Source organism: Drosophila teissieri, chromosome X (assembly GCF_016746235.2).
Source record: "Drosophila teissieri strain GT53w chromosome X, Prin_Dtei_1.1, whole genome shotgun sequence".
NCBI lineage: Eukaryota > Metazoa > Arthropoda > Insecta > Diptera > Drosophilidae > Drosophila > Drosophila teissieri.
This window is the reverse complement of record NC_053034.1, coordinates 17,489,471-17,505,452: the sequence shown is the minus strand read 5'-3', so window position 1 is coordinate 17,505,452 and position 15,982 is coordinate 17,489,471. Positions and strand designations below refer to the sequence as shown.

Below are 15,982 nucleotides of genomic sequence, written 5' to 3'. Positions count from 1 at the left end.
TTGATAAAAAAAATTAAATAAAAGTCAAATGAACAGGAACCTGACACTCATAATTGTTTCAGATGAAACCGGATTACTTTTCTAGAACTTATATATTTAAGTGCATTTGTCTAAATAGGTGCAATGCTGTTCACAGCATTACTCACAGCTTATGAGTAATTTAAAAATATACATAGCTATGCTAGGCGATTTTTTCTTTAATACACGTCCTACGATTTCTTTTGCAACATAAATGATTAAATTACTTTCGAACTTAACATATAATTTTGAAATAACCGTTCTAAAGCCGTCGTCATATGGTCACACTGGCAGTCTGCTCGACTCAGCTGGTAACAATCGATTTCCGGCATATCGATGTTTTTCAATCCAGTAACAAAGCGAATCGATACCAATAACAAAAATTCTAGAGTGCATTTCAGTTTATTAGTTTGTAGTTACATAGCAAAATGCGCGTTTATTTCGGCTCAGTAAATTAAGAAAGTTTTTGTTACACGTTGCCACGCCCCCCATCTAAACGGCAAACCACCCCCCGCCTCCGCCTGTAACAAGAGAGAAAGAGAGATAGAGATAGAATAAAACAGAGAAAGAGCAACAACAACAATATATATAACGAAAACGAAAGATTTCCGCACGAAACCACCAATAAAAACAACTATTGCTTTGGTTCTGGTGATTCTCGTAACAGCAAAAACAACACGAGAATAAATCTAAATCAAAAGAAGCTGTGCTCTCTCTGCTGTGCGTGCTGTGTGTGAGTTTGTTTGTGCGGTGTGGTGCGTGCATTATAACAATTATTGCACAAAAAGCAAGACAAACGTGGGGCGGGGGTGTCTTTAAATGTGAGTGCGACAGAGCGCGACATATTAGGGAAAAACTACGTTCGAAGTGAGAGAGCGAGGGAGAGAGTACGCGACGGAGGCAACAACAAAGGGCTGTGATTTTGCTTTGCCCCCACCCACCCTGTACCCCGCCCCCCCTTCTTCACCCTTGCGTATTTACCAAATAAACGGAACATACATAAGCCAAAATAGGCAGAACAACAAAACCAACGGTCAACTAAACAACAAATCGAATAGTTTTGTTGGAGAAAGGAAAGCGGAGGGGAGTCATTGGAAAACTGGCCGCGTAAGTGAGCGCAATGGATGTCCTGGAAATGCTGCGCGCCAGCGCCAGCGGTAGCTACAACACAATCTTCTCGGACGCGTGGTGTCAATATGTTTCCAAGCAGATCACTGCAACGGTAAGTGCACTTCACCCTTTCTTTGTCTTTTTGTTTGCTTTGGCTCCGGTTTTGGTTTGCCGTTTGAAGTGTGAGTGAGTCAGTTTGAAGACAATGTGTGCGAGAGCGAGAGGACGCGAAGGATTAGAATGGCAGCTGGAAAGCTTCATAACATATGAAGAGAGGGGGTGCAGGACTACAGCTGTTCGGGGCTTGTGTCCGTGCTTAAAGCGCGGGAGAGAGAGCGAGAGCGGAAAGAGAGCAGCATGTGGATCTTACTTGTGCAGGATAACAGCTGTGTTAGGTTCATGTCCAAGCTAGATACAATATAAGATTACTAAGTATTTTCGAACTCACGTCACATTTCTTTATATAATTCGAAATTTTTATTAAGAATACGGTTTCTTTTTCATTACAACATCCATTTAGATTAGGGCCCCTGATAAAAATCACTGAATGAGCGATAAAGCAGACCTAGGTAGTTAAAGTAAAGTAAACAAACTTCAAACTTAATTCGAGAAAACCCACTTGAGTATTAAGAGCAAACACCTGTTAGAAAATTCCACTGTATTGTGTCTGTCGTGTTTTTTATGTGTAAACCATTATCTGTATGGAAATTTTTAAATCAAAATTATTACAACATTTTAGCTCGCCAAATGAATGTCGGCTAGACATCATAGGTTAAGTACTTAAATGAACATATAGGTAGAAGAATCAAAATAGTCGCGAAATTCAACTATTTCAGGCCAATTCTCCATAACTTAGTTCTAGTAGTCTCCATCAGCTGACTGGGGTTTAGTCAGCAGCTAAGGATTAGAACGAGAAAGGCAAATGTGGATTGTAGGACTCTAATCAGCTGAATGATAAGAAAAGAGAATGACCGGAAAAGAAAGGGGAAACTTCCGTGTTTTCATTTGTCACCATTTCAAATCGAAATTGTTTTGTGGCCTTACATAAAACAAAACGAAAGAAAAACACAAACCACTGACTACAGTAGCCACATGATAACACCACACGGCCAATACTATTGATAATGACAGCCAGGCGACCCCGAAGCAAAAAAAAAGGAAAAAATAAAAAACTAAACCACTAGTGCTGATAACTATAACCGATTGCTAATCAGAAGCACGTGCAATCGTGGGCGGGGGGGTGCGTACGAAATCAGTTTTCAATAATTCAATTAACCCCTTGGGGCCAAATCAATTTAGCCGCCTTGTGACTGCGCGAATTTTATCGTTATCGTGTGTTGCTATGCGTGTGTGTGTGTGTGTGTGTGTGTGTTGTCAGATTAGATCAAAGCAAATCCAATTGGATAAGTGCGTGTGTGGCGCAGCTTCGGCTTCCAATTAGACCGACTGAGTCAATTGGAATTTATGGCATATTTTCTTGTACAATTGGCAAACCTGTTGTAAAAATAAACTGTAAACAAACAATAATAGCTGGGGCAATAAAAGACTAACAGTAGGTGCACAGAGAGAAAATGCGCAACTCATAAAAGAGAAAAATAAAAAGGCAGTTATAAATATACAACTTCTTTGTTTATTTCTATCGAAGCAAATCAAAACTCCGTCATGCTGACTTATAATTCGCGAAATGGAAAAGTACGATCTGTACATAGATAGGGCAACCTTTTTGCGCTGTGTAGTATCAAATGCGGAAACTGCAGACAATAACAAATGGGGAGCAGCAACAACAACAAATCGCCAGAGAAACTACAGTCACAACAAAAACCAGAACAACAACCACTCACTGAGAATCGCTGGCAATAACAACAAAACATGTGCAGCGCCGTTGCGTCGTCGTTTCAAAGTCAAAGTGCTGAGTGCAATAGCAATAACAATTGCACATAGCGGCAGCAAAAAACAAAACAAAATTTAGGGAAACTAACAACAGAACACAGCTGATGCACTTGATTACACGGGCGTGACACTTGCGTTTGGGAAATTCCAAGTGTCTTCGTGCTGAATAATTCATCCAAAATATGTGGGCGACGTGGAAAACAAACGTGCAAATGAAAATTATAGTGGACACGACATCAAAGAGTCGTGCCTCAAACATTTATCCTTTTGTTTCAAGTTCTGCAGCTGAGGAAATCGCGTTGCAAGGCATGCGCCACTAATTAAATCCTTGTTTTACATAATTGGGAAACGTTATCAAGTAACGTTATCAATCTTGCAGTGACAACCAGTTTTGCTAGCATGTTGGATATAGGAATTAATCAGGGAAGCACAGACAACCATATAGAATCAAAAGCTTCAGGATAGTCACCTTCATCAGCTTCGAAGATTGTCAAAAAAGAACTTGAACATAATCCCTAGATGTTACATAAGCTTTTTGAGGGCTATAATACGTCAAGTTCGGAACCAGTTCGATATGCCATTGCATTTGAAGTCAACCGGAAGTGTGTCAGTTGTCATTGTGACTTTGGCATTGAGTCCTAACTGAATGTGACTTTAGCATTGAGTTCTAACTGATTGAATGCGACTGCCAGCCAAATGAGAGCCTTTAAAGTGAGCAGCCCACTAATTCAGCTTAATCTTTATTCAATTTTCCTTGCAGATGTACATGTACTGCGCCCTGGGCATGATGGGCGTGCTCTTCCTCGCCTGGTTTATGTACTTCAAGCGACTGGCGCGTTTGCGGCTGCGCGACGAGATTGCCCGCTCCATCAGCGCCGTAACCAATTCGTCCGGCGATCTGCGTGGCCTGCGCTTCCGGAAGCGGGACAAGATGCTCTTCTATGGCCGGCGCATGCTGCGCAAGATGAAGAACGTGAGCGGCCAGATGTACAGCAGCGGTAAGGGCTACAAGCGGCGGGCCGTGATGAGATTCGCGAGGAGGATACTCCAGCTGCGGCGGGACAATATGCCGCTGGAGATGCGCACCGTGGAGCCGCCAGCCGAGTATCTGGAGGAGACAATCGAGGGCAGCGACAGAGTGCCGCCCGATGCGCTCTATATGCTCCAGAGCATTCGCATCTTTGGGCACTTCGAGAAGCCCGTCTTTCTGCGGCTCTGCAAGCACACCCAACTGCTGGAGCTGATGGCCGGCGACTATCTGTTCAAGATAACCGATCCGGACGACAGCGTCTATATCGTGCAGTCGGGCATGATCAATGTGTACATCTCCAATGCCGATGGCAGCACGCTATCGTTGAAGACGGTCAGGAAGGGCGAGTCGGTGACGTCGCTGCTCAGCTTCATAGATGTCCTGTCGGGGAATCCCAGCTACTACAAGACGGTCACCGCCAAGGCCATTGAGAAATCGGTGGTCATTCGGCTGCCCATGCAGGTGCTATTCTATAACTAGAATATAGATGTTCCGGGAACACCCACTAACTTGTTTTACTTGCAGGCCTTCGAAGAGGTGTTCCAGGACAATCCGGACGTGATGATTCGCGTCATCCAGGTGATTATGATCCGGCTACAGCGCGTCCTGTTCACCGCACTGCGCAACTACCTCGGTCTGAATGCCGAACTGGTGCAGAATCACATGCGCTACAAGAGCGTGTCCACAATGAGTGGACCGATCAACTCGCAGACCTCGCAGTCCTCACGCCAGGCGACGGCCAATGGCCCGCCCATGGTGATCAACCAGCTGAATCTGATGCAGTCCGCTGCTTCGGGAACGGGAACGGGATCGGGTGTCTCGGTGACCGTGACCCGGCCACCACCATCGCCATCGCGACACTCGCGCGAGGAGCACACGCTGTCCGATCCGAATCCAAATCCGGATGGCAGTGTGCACGGCACTAGCAATCTGTTCACCGAGGTGCATGGCGACGCACCGAATGCAGATCTATTCCACCAGCAGCAGCAGTCCGTGGGCAACTTGTCCACGCGTCGCAGTTCCATAACTCAGATGACGCCCGATGGTTCGCACACCTGTCCGCAGGCACCCGGCGTGACAACCTCGATAGACATGCGACTGGTGCAATCCTCGGCGGTGGACAGCCTGCGCAAAGAGTTGGGTCTGTCCGAGGAGGATGCCCACATCATTGAGCCCTTCGTAGAGCTGCGGGAACTGGAGCCGAATGTCACCCTGATAACCGAGGGCAATGCGGACGATGTCTGCGTTTGGTTTGTGATGACGGGCACGTTGGCCGTTTACCAGAGCAATCAGGATGCCACGCGGGCCAAACAGGACAAGAACGACATGCTCATCCACTTTGTGCATCCTGGCGAAATCGTTGGCGGACTGGCCATGCTCACGGGAGAGGCCAGTGCCTATACCATACGATCGAGGAGCAACAGCAGGATAGCCTTCATCCGACGGGCAGCCATTTACCAGTGAGTTTGGACAAGTTACAAGTTAATTAAAACCGAAATATCTATGGTTGTTTCGTGTTCTTGACAGGATCATGCGACAACGACCGCGCATTGTTTTGGATCTGGGCAACGGAGTAGTACGCCGCCTATCGCCTCTGGTGCGGCAGTGTGACTACGCCTTGGACTGGATCTTTCTGGAGTCGGGCAGAGCTGTCTATCGGCAGGACGAGAGCAGCGACAGCACATACATTGTGCTCAGCGGCCGAATGCGTTCGGTGATCACGCATCCCGGTGGCAAAAAGGAGATTGTCGGCGAATACGGCAAGGGTGATCTTGTGGGCATCGTCGAAATGATCACGGAAACGTCGCGCACCACGACGGTGATGGCTGTGCGCGACTCGGAGCTGGCCAAGCTGCCCGAGGGCCTGTTCAATGCCATCAAGCTGCGCTACCCCATCGTGGTTACCAAGCTGATTAGCTTCCTTAGCCACCGCTTCCTCGGCTCGATGCAGACGCGCTCGGGCAGCGGGGCGCCGGGCGCGCCCGTCGAGGCCAATCCCGTCACGCACAAGTACTCCACGGTGGCCCTGGTGCCCATCACCGACGAGGTGCCGCTGACGCCCTTCACCTACGAGCTCTACCACTCGCTCTGTGCCATAGGTTCGTATAAAGCTAGTGGGCGCTTCCATCTGTGGGACAATTCTTACTGTTTACATTTGATTATTTGCAATTGATTTTGAGAACGAGGGATATGTGCCTGTAGCTAATGCAAGGTTTGACTATAAAGTTGGTTAGTTAATTTCTCCATTTCCTATTGGTTACTTAATAACTTCGAGTTCATTGCCATTAATTCGTACGTTTACTGGTGGAATCTAATAATCTTAGAGTAAATTTATGGGAATGGGAAAAGGTATAAGAGTACAAAGTCCAAGACATAGCGAGATTTCAGCATATAGAATCTTTTACACTTCTTTTCCGCTAAGATTTATTCAGAACACGATGGATAAGTCCGGTAACGTTTCACATTGCTGCACTGCTACACGGATATACCCGCCAATGCTAACGCTCCTCTTTTGTTTCTCGCATAGGACCCGTGCTCCGTTTGACCTCCGATGTGGTGCGCAAGCAGCTGGGTCCAAACATCTTCGAGGCAGCCAACGAGTACCGCCTAACCTCGTGGCTGGCGCAGCAGGAGGACCGCAACATCATCACCCTCTATCAGTGTGACAGTTCGCTGAGCGCCTGGACACAGCGCTGCATGCGGCAGGCCGACGTTATCCTCATCGTGGGCCTCGGCGATCGCTCACACCTGGTCGGGAAGTTCGAGCGCGAGATTGACCGACTGGCGATGCGTACGCAGAAGGAGCTCGTCCTGCTATATCCGGAGGCCACCAATGCCAAGCCGGCCAACACGCTCAGTTGGCTGAATGCCCGACCCTGGGTGACCAAGCACCACCATGTGCTCTGCGTCAAGCGGATCTTCACGCGCAAAAGTCAATACCGCATTGTAAGTTAGCTGGAAAAGAGCTCCCTAGTTTTTCCATGATAGACATACATACATAGATTGAATTAGAAGTCTAATCAATGGATCTCTTACCCTGCAGAATGATCTCTACAGTCGCGTGCTGCTGTCCGAGCCAAACATGCATTCCGACTTCTCGCGTTTGGCCCGCTGGCTTACGGGCAACTCGATTGGCCTGGTGCTGGGCGGCGGAGGAGCGCGCGGAGCTGCCCACATTGGGATGCTGAAGGCCATCCAGGAGGCGGGCATACCGGTGGACATGGTGGGCGGCGTCAGCATCGGTGCCCTGATGGGTGCTCTCTGGTGCTCGGAGCGTAACATCACCACGGTTACGCAGAAGGCGCGCGAGTGGTCAAAGGTTTGTTTCCTATTTTCATTTCTGGCCCATTAATTACTTTATAATCACTTTAGAAAATGACGAAATGGTTCCTACAACTACTTGACCTCACCTACCCGATCACATCGATGTTCTCCGGACGGGAGTTCAACAAGACGATCCACGACACTTTCGGGGACGTGAGCATCGAGGACCTGTGGATACCCTACTTCACCCTCACCACCGACATCACCGCCAGTTGCCATCGCATTCACACCAATGGTGAGTCAATTGCGCTCCCAGTTTGCCTTCTCTTTCTCTCTGTCTCCCTCGCTTTGTATGTGCTCTCTCTCTCTCTGTCATTATCTGTCGCTTTCTATTGTTTTCTTTTAGTGTGTGTGTTTTTCGGCTAATGGGATCTTTAAATTCTCTTAATTGAAAACTTACATTTGGCTCTGAATACCTTACAATTTGAATTTAATAATGTTGAACTAGTTTATCTTTGTAAAGAAATTATGTCAAAATTGAAATTTGTTACTTAAATAGTTGAAAAAGAACCATTGAACCATTGAACTGCTTTTATACATTGTCCTATAAATTGTATATGCTCCCTGTTTTGATTTGCTTTCAGCGCTAATCTTTTCTTTGGCTATTCCCCTTTTTAATGCTCTCTTAGTTTATTATGCCCCCCTTTGATTTGCTATTGTATCGTTTTGTGGTTCCTGATCCTTTTGATCCTTTGGTAGCCTTAGAACTGAGTGTACCCAAAAATGAATTCCCAGACAATGAGACGCCCACACAGGCACGCACCCACACACTCACGCAAACGCGCACGCACACACACACCCACACACACACACAGAGACATTCCATGACGCGCAATTTTGTAGAGGCATTTTCACCTTTCTAAATGTTCTTTTCTGCTGTGGAATCGACTAGCTATCGGCGTTATGCTGCCAAATCGAATGTGCCGTTTTGTTTGAACTTGAAACCTAACAAATCAAATTAAAATCTCATTGTTGTCGCTGTTGTTGTTGTTTGGAAAGCTTGTGCCAAAAATCGAAATTGGCTCTTGTGCTTTTTGCTAGAGGCTAAACTCGTTGCTCCCCATTTCAACCCTTTAAATAACCCACGCCCCGCATCGCTGCGCCCATTAAAACCCAATAATCCTTTGGTGCTCCTCATTCCAATATTCTCCATTCCATTTCCATATTCCCTCTATCCTCGATCAAAAGAAAAAAAAAAAAACAAAGATCTCAAAGCAACTTTCACTCAATCTTTCTTATTTTTCTCTTCTCCTTCCCCCGAAAAAAAACAAACACACACAAAACACCTGAAAATGTAACACACACACACACACCCACCGACTTATCATTGCTGGCATGTGTCTGTCGTTGATCTAAAATACCAGGATCTCTGTGGCGTTACGTACGCTCCTCCATGTCGCTCAGTGGCTACATGCCGCCGTTATGCGATCCTAAAGATGGGCACCTCTTGCTGGATGGCGGCTATGTGAATAATCTGCCAGGTAATTAGCAATTAGCACTTAGCAACTAGCAAATAGAATTAACAAAAACAAAAAACGAAATATTTAACCCCGAGCGTTAATCCAAAAAAAAAAAAAGAAATTCTCACATTCAATTTCCAATCTAGAGCTGGGTTTTTCGGCACACAGAGCGCGCAGAGTGTTGGAAATTCCACTTGTTCGATCATGCTTGCCTGCGTTCCTCACGTTCCATTCCTTTCGTTTTGCTCCGCTCCGTTTCTGTACCCTCTTTCCCAAAAGTCCCTGAGATGCTGTTACATTTGTTGTTCTTGTTCTTCTAGAAGTTGAAAGTTTGAGAGTTTTTTCGTGCTGGCAACGCCAGTGCTGCCTGTCGATCGTTTGCGTGTCCTGCATTTCTAACGGTAAACCGCATTCGTTTGCACCATCTGTCTCATTCCCACCCACCTACACACAACGAACACACACACACATATATATAACGCATCACACACACAAATCACACCTATGATTGAGTGCACAAAGTTTCTTTGGTTTTTCCTCTACCTACATATTTTAGTTTTTTGGTGGTATTTTTTGAGTTGCTTTTTAGTTTGTTTATTTCCCAATTGTTTCCTTAGACCATTTTGTTGTTGTATGCGTATAAGTAAACCCAATTTCATATGTAGCTATAGCACTGAAATAAACCATTATTTCGTGGATAAAAGTGTGTCTATTTCTCTCTCTCTCTTTATCTTTGAAACACGACCTGTCTCTATCACACACGCAAAACAATGAAATAAACCAATCCAATCTCACGTGTCCGTGTCATCCACAAACAATACGATCCACAATATTGTGCTGTTGTTGTTGCTATGTCCCACCTGTGGTAAAAAAAAAACAAAAAACAGGCCACCTGTGGCGGTACTGCCGCGCCAGCATGTCGATTGCCGGCGTCTTCCCACCATTTTGTGATTACCGCGACGGCCACCTGCTGCTTGATGGCTGCTACACGAACAACGTGCCAGGTAAAAAGAAGAAGATAAAGAACCACCATCCACATTGGCGTTCCACGATTCACGATCCTGTTCCAACGCTCTGCGCCGCCCCTGCGTCCGCTCCAGTATTGGAAATTGAATTCCCAGAGTTGCCTGCCTCCCAGCATTCTCAGTCAGTCTTCCAAGGCCCCATCCAGTTTCAACCAAATTTGCCACACATTCCACTTCCAAATGAATGCTGAAGAATTCGCGAAATTACCCATTTACGAAATACATGGATATAAAAATTGATTAACTTGGCAATAGGACTGAGATGCTGGAGGATAAGACTTTTCAAATGCGTTTACAATTGGAATAATATTTATTTAATGTAAATTTAATCACTTTTGAAATTTCTTTTCAACTGAAAAATATTCAAATCGAATACGTATACACTTTTAAGAAACATTCGAATTGTAAACGCACTTTGTCAAATGAATTTTTCAATATCGCAAGACCAATAACCACGACTAACTGAAAATCTGTATTGCATCCACGACATCCTCCACATCGATCACCTAAAAAACCACATGCATGCTGGCCACTTCAATTCATTGGTCACCATCTAGCCGATGTGATGCACAACTTGGGTGCTGCTCACATAATCGCCATCGATGTGGGATCCCAGGATGACACTGACCTAACCAACTACGGCGACGACCTGAGCGGCTGGTGGCTGCTCTACAAGAAATGGAATCCCTTCACGTCGCCAGTGAAGGTGCCCGACCTGCCGGACATCCAATCCCGACTGGCCTATGTGTCCTGTGTGCGCCAACTGGAGGTACGAAATTCCCCTGAAATCCAACTGAGGGTTTCGAGTTTTACTTAATATACCATATTTTATAGGAGGTCAAGAACTCCGACTACTGCGAGTATATTCGGCCGCCGATCGATAAGTACAAGACACTAGCCTTCGGCAGCTTCGACGAGATTCGCGACGTGGGCTATGTGTTTGGCAAGAACTACTTTGAGAACATGGCCAAGGCGGGTCGGTTGGGCCGCTTCAATCAGTGGTTCAACAAGGAGCCCCCCAAGCGTGTTAACCACGCCTCACTCAACGAGTACACGTTCATCGATCTGGCGCAGATCGTGTGCCGTCTGCCGGAGACCTACGCCGTGAATACGGCGGAACTCTTCAGCGAGGACGAAGACTGTGATGGCTACATCTCGGAGCCGACCACGCTGAATACGGTATGTGGAATATATAAATATCTATCTATCTATACTTTTACTAAACTACTTCTTTCTCCCAGGATCGACGACGCATTCAGGTGCCGCGCGCTGGCAACTCGTTATCCTTCTCCGAGACCGAAATGGACTCGGACGTGGAGCTCGACCTGAAGCTGGAGCGCAAGACGGACAAGTCCACGCAGTCGACGCCGCCGACGAGCAGCAGGGCGAGCGTGCGCGGCAAGGAAGAGGCTAATTGGCATTGGAGTGTGAAGCACAAGGTTGAGACTACTGAAGCCACACACGCAACGAGCGACCAGGAGCAGCAACACCAGCAGCAAGTGGATCAGGGCGTTGGGGCAGAGCAGCTGGCGGATAAGGATGAGGACAAGGAGAACAGGAGTAGCACGTATAACGAAACCAAAAACTAGCTATATAGACAAACCAATCGAAGCGTGGTTATCCCACTCAACAAGAAGCATTAACAAGCCGAGGACGAGGACGAGGACGAGGTGCCTTTCGCTTGCCACACGCCCAACGGCACTAGGGCCCCACTTCACCAAGAAACCAACCGCAACTACTCAATCATCCAATCTCCAACGAAACAAATTAAATAGCAATGACAAGGAAAATTGTTAACCTATAGGTTTTATAGCAACCAAGACTTAGGCTTAGCTTAGCGTATGAAACGATTAACCCAATCCTGCATCCAATCCTCATTTACCCAACCACACACACATTGTAATGGAGGCACAATGAGTCCACAAACTTTGTATATACATATAGTTATATATTTTTACTGAAGCAACCGATATTGTAGCCACGAAACTGAGACTCCTTTGCAATGAACCCTCAAATGCAAAATCCAGCTCCCAATTTGCCGCACACTTGTGTAGTCTCTCTATTATTTTAGGTAACAAATCGTTTGTTTAATGGTCGGATTTTTTTTGTAAATGCAAACTAATAAATTTAAAAATGGAAAGTACAAACAAAAGGGCGTTTTTTATGTACAGATAATCTATAATACCAAATTTTTAGGAAAGGTATGATATAAAAAAACCATTGTAAAGTTCAAATTTTTGAATCTTTTATATTTGAACGGAGCACAAGTCAAATAGGGTTGCCTGCATTCAGGAGCAGCTCATCCAGTAGCTCGGCCATAAAACGTGCATCCACCACAAGGCTCGGCTCCTGCTTGGCGTGTGGAGGCCAGTGGTCCATCTCATAGTAGTGGACCGGATAGAAGTAGACGTACTCCTCGATTTGCTGGCGGGGCTGAGACGACGAGGCAGGATCCTGGAGCTGCACATGTCGTCGACCCGGTGGACGATGCATTTGCAGCTGTTGACCCACGACAAGCAGTTCCAAGGGATCATTGGGTGCTGGGCATTTAGCCGATCTATTTGGATGATTCCGCCTGATCTGCGTGGACTGCTTCCTGACCATCGGCATCGGCAGCTGCTGACAACCGCTCATCCGCTGGCGTGGATGGGCGGCGAACGGTGGCTGCAGGAGCGGATCGTGGAGGAGCAGGTCGCTGGACCTCTTGCCCGTCAGCAGCTTGAGGCGCCTACCGATCCTGTCCCACTCCTTCCGTTGCCGCTGATGCGCCTGCTGCAATCGGCAAGGTGTTGCAACGTCCATTTGTTTTTAATTTTCACAAATTTCAATGATATTTTCTACTAACCGAAAAGGTGACAATTCTGGAATTTGTATAGCCGTAAATCAGGGATCCCAGTTGGCCTTTGTTGGTGCTGTTTCAACTGTCAAGTTGACTTCGCCGGGCGACGGAGACGAATCCTCAGTATTCAAGGGAATTTTCACATTCACAGACCTGAAAACTGCTCACCGGTTGGCTTCCAAATTATATTTCTACTGAAAACTATTCGGTTTTGTATACTTTGTTATCCAACTGCTAACACTTTGCATTGCCGTTCGTCAAATCAAATCAAAATGAACAGACGCGTAAACAACAGAGGTAAGCACACAAAACATTCTGGTCCACAGAATCCTCTAAGGATTCATCGTAGACCATCTACCATTGTGGTTTTCTTAAACTGGATGGCTTAAATATTTTCTCATTGTTTGACAACCTCAACTGTCAAATGGGAAAATTTATTAATAATCTGTGAATACAAAAGAATTAAAACTGACAACTGACATTGCAGCAAAGCCGGTGACTGCAATGCTGCAAATGCAGGCGGTGCATCGCGATGAGACCCAGGTGGTGGACTTGAAGAAGACCTCGTACTTGCCCTATCTGTTCAACCTGGTCATGCCGAAGATGTTCTACCAGAGCCCCAACCGCATTGTGGTGGCCCGGCTCTATCTCGATGTCCATAAGCACGACAAGCAGGCAGCCGAATACTTCGAGGGCTTCCAGACGCCCTGCTTCGAGGTGCCGGCTTCCCTGTTCCCGGGCGCGGCTCCGCTGGACAAGATCGTCTTCTTGCCCACGGTGATGTTGCCCATGGGCTTTGAAGCCGGAGGGGTTTTTGGCCCAGGTGTCCTTCCACGGCGTTCCTATCCCATCGACCTGATGTCCTCGGTTCCCAAGGATCACAAGGGTCCAACGCCGCCGCTGTTCATCGGTCTGCGCAGCCTGTATGTCAAGCTGCCTTCGGAGGTCGAGAGTTTCCTGGACAACGTGGGCGAGTTCCCGGCCAGCCAGGACGCAGTGGTCTATGGGATGCATCCCTACAATACCCTTTTCCCAAAGGAACACCCCCTGGAGTTAATGCTTCGCCCTGACTTCACCTTGTCGATGGTCTACAACATTCCGGCTCCGCCGAGTCCACCGTCGCCTTATCCATATCACCATGACCCGGTGCAGTACAACATATACACCCCGGATCTGTCCAATGTCCTGATGCTCATGCCGCACCAGCGCAACCTAACGGTGGCCATGCTGTCCACTGTAAACCATCCGCACGTTCCCTCCGTGGCACTCGCCACCATGGGCGATGAGGAGTTCCCCAAGTTCCAGCTGCCCAGCGATGTCTTCCCCATCTGTGAGGGCGTCAATCGCCCCATCTTTCTGCCCAAGCGTTTCTTGCCCCGGGGATTCGAAGCCGGCTGCGTCTTCAAGCCGGGCAGTCTTTCGGAGCTGTGGTTCGTCAACTACATAGGTCGATTCGGCACTCCACAGCCGCAGCACACCAGTTCCATCACACCACCGCTGTTCGTGGGCAAGTACAGCCGCGGCAAGGCGGGGGCCGTCAATATGCTGAAGGAAATCCAGCTGGAGTGCGAAAGGAATGTTTGCCAAGGCGCTGAGTCCCTGGAAGAGGCATCGCTTGAAGCTGTCGAGCCTAAGACGCCCTACTTTCTCGTTACCCAGGGCTTCGTGGTAATGGAAACGGAACAGCCGACGCCCCCGAGGGGTGCTTACTGCTTGGAGAGCTACGAGGAGGCCACTGAAAAGGGATGCATCGTGAAGGTCATCGAAACTACTGACACTCAAGAAGAGGATGAGTTAGATCCCATCCAAGTAGAATCGGAAGTGGAGGATAGAGGCGAAGACGAGGACGAGGACGAGGACAAGAAGAAATACCTCTCGTGCTTCAATGTTGATAGCGACATTGATCTGATTTCCGAGGCCATGGCCGATATGGGCACCGCCGAGATGAGTCTGGTGGCCAAGGAGGAGGCACTGCCCGGAGTCGATGGTGCACGCGCCTTGGATCAGCTGCGCCAGGTGCTCGAGGATCGCAGCGAGATCCGCAGCCACACCGACCAGCTGATGCAGGATCACATCTATCGCATGGATCGCAATCGCATGCTGGCTTTGCGCCAGCCGATTCGCATGTGCTCCGGATGCGGCATGCTGCACTAGAGGCACAGAGGCACTATCAAAATGTGTATATCTCAATTTCAACATATATGTACATTTTGTAATGATTTTTTAATTTTATTCAGGGTTTTCGGTTTGTCACTCAGAATGCACGTTTACATTTTCTTTTTTGGGTGTACTTGCGTACTAGGGGCTGTGTGTGTGTGTGTGTGTTGTGTGTACTGTGTGTATCGAGTGTGTGTTGTGTAATGCTGTGCTGTGCCATTTAATCTCTTAAATCGTGTTTCAATGTTTTTATGTTTTGCAGAATAGAATTTAGTTAGTCTAGGAGGCCAACCAAAACATCTAGATTTGTATAACTAGTAAAAAAAAAGGATAAAATGTGATATATTAATATTTAATTATACAAGATGCAGCTTCGTTTTCAGTGTATTTACAGTTCGTAGCAGTTTTCCATGTCTTTTTTGTGAAACTCACATGCAATTCTTCTATAACTCGTTGGAAATTTATACCAATTACTAGGCAACCAGGTTTTTGTTTTGAAGATGATATTACTTCAACATTTTTGAGTTTGCTTGAAAAACCTATTACATATGTATATACTTCTAGATATTGAAATATTAGCTAGTCTTTGCAGTGGCTCAATTTGATCGTTCAAAATAAACATTTGGATGTGCCCAACTTGCGGGCTGAAACAATATCGAACTTCCTTTGGAGCGCCGCCTAAATAACACACAATTTGTAAAAACTAATAACAAATTCACATCCGATCCCGGCGTTTCCAATTCAGATTGATTACCCTCTTTCTCTTTCATCATTTGCAATCATTTGTTTCCTTATGCTTCTTAATTACATAATATTTATGTATAATGGGTTATGCAAACTAGTTTCTATGCATTTCACAATTCGCTTTTCGTTTATTGTTTTTTTTTTGTTTTTGTTTTCGTTTTTTGTTTATGTTGCATTAACTGTAGTGTATATTGTATTTATATATATTAACTATATAATCTTTTTTTCATTTTTTACATGCACAAACTCATGAGTCCAATGTAGACAATTTTTATATTGTGTATCGTGTTATTCGTTACTCGTAATTTCTTATTTCTTTTCTTTCTGCCTTTCTTTCCCTACAAAAAAAATCCATAAAGTTAAAGACTTAAGACTTAGTTTAGGT

The 15,982-nt window shown here is 46.4% G+C and overlaps 3 protein-coding genes across 5 annotated transcripts; 2 read left to right on the top strand and 1 right to left on the bottom strand.

Moving 5' to 3' along the window:
• Positions 1 to 391: 391 nt before the first annotated feature.
• LOC122625053 (neuropathy target esterase sws) lies at positions 392 to 12,009 on the top strand. Of its 3 annotated transcripts, none has more exons than XM_043804906.1 (11): positions 392 to 1,240; positions 3,779 to 4,510; positions 4,574 to 5,508; positions 5,576 to 6,147; positions 6,576 to 6,994; positions 7,092 to 7,367; positions 7,421 to 7,607; positions 9,720 to 9,836; positions 10,415 to 10,626; positions 10,692 to 11,036; positions 11,099 to 12,009. In XM_043804906.1, the coding sequence occupies exons 1-11, from the start codon at positions 1,139 to 1,141 to the stop codon at positions 11,444 to 11,446; spliced, it is 4,245 nt and encodes a 1,414-aa protein (XP_043660841.1). In that variant the 5' UTR covers positions 392 to 1,138; the 3' UTR covers positions 11,447 to 12,009. The 3 variants fall into 3 exon arrangements, with proteins under 3 accessions (XP_043660841.1, XP_043660840.1, XP_043660842.1); XM_043804905.1 differs by lacking the exon at positions 9,720 to 9,836 and adding an exon at positions 8,737 to 8,853 and having other exon boundaries at positions 393 to 1,240; XM_043804907.1 differs by lacking the exons at positions 392 to 1,240; positions 9,720 to 9,836 and adding exons at positions 3,700 to 3,729; positions 8,737 to 8,853.
• An 84-nt stretch (positions 12,010 to 12,093) lies between these two features.
• On the bottom strand, positions 12,094 to 12,735 carry LOC122625058. Its single transcript, XM_043804913.1, has one exon. The coding sequence runs from the start codon at positions 12,657 to 12,659 to the stop codon at positions 12,126 to 12,128; it is 534 nt and encodes a 177-aa protein (XP_043660848.1). The 5' UTR covers positions 12,660 to 12,735; the 3' UTR covers positions 12,094 to 12,125.
• Positions 12,736 to 12,812: 77 nt separating this feature from the next.
• On the top strand, positions 12,813 to 14,956 carry LOC122625056 (DM7 family protein GG17593). Its single transcript, XM_043804911.1, has 2 exons — positions 12,813 to 12,993; positions 13,184 to 14,956. Exons 1-2 carry the CDS (start codon positions 12,969 to 12,971, stop codon positions 14,848 to 14,850), a joined length of 1,692 nt encoding a protein of 563 aa, XP_043660846.1. The 5' UTR covers positions 12,813 to 12,968; the 3' UTR covers positions 14,851 to 14,956.
• The last annotated feature ends 1,026 nt before the right edge of the window (positions 14,957 to 15,982 follow it).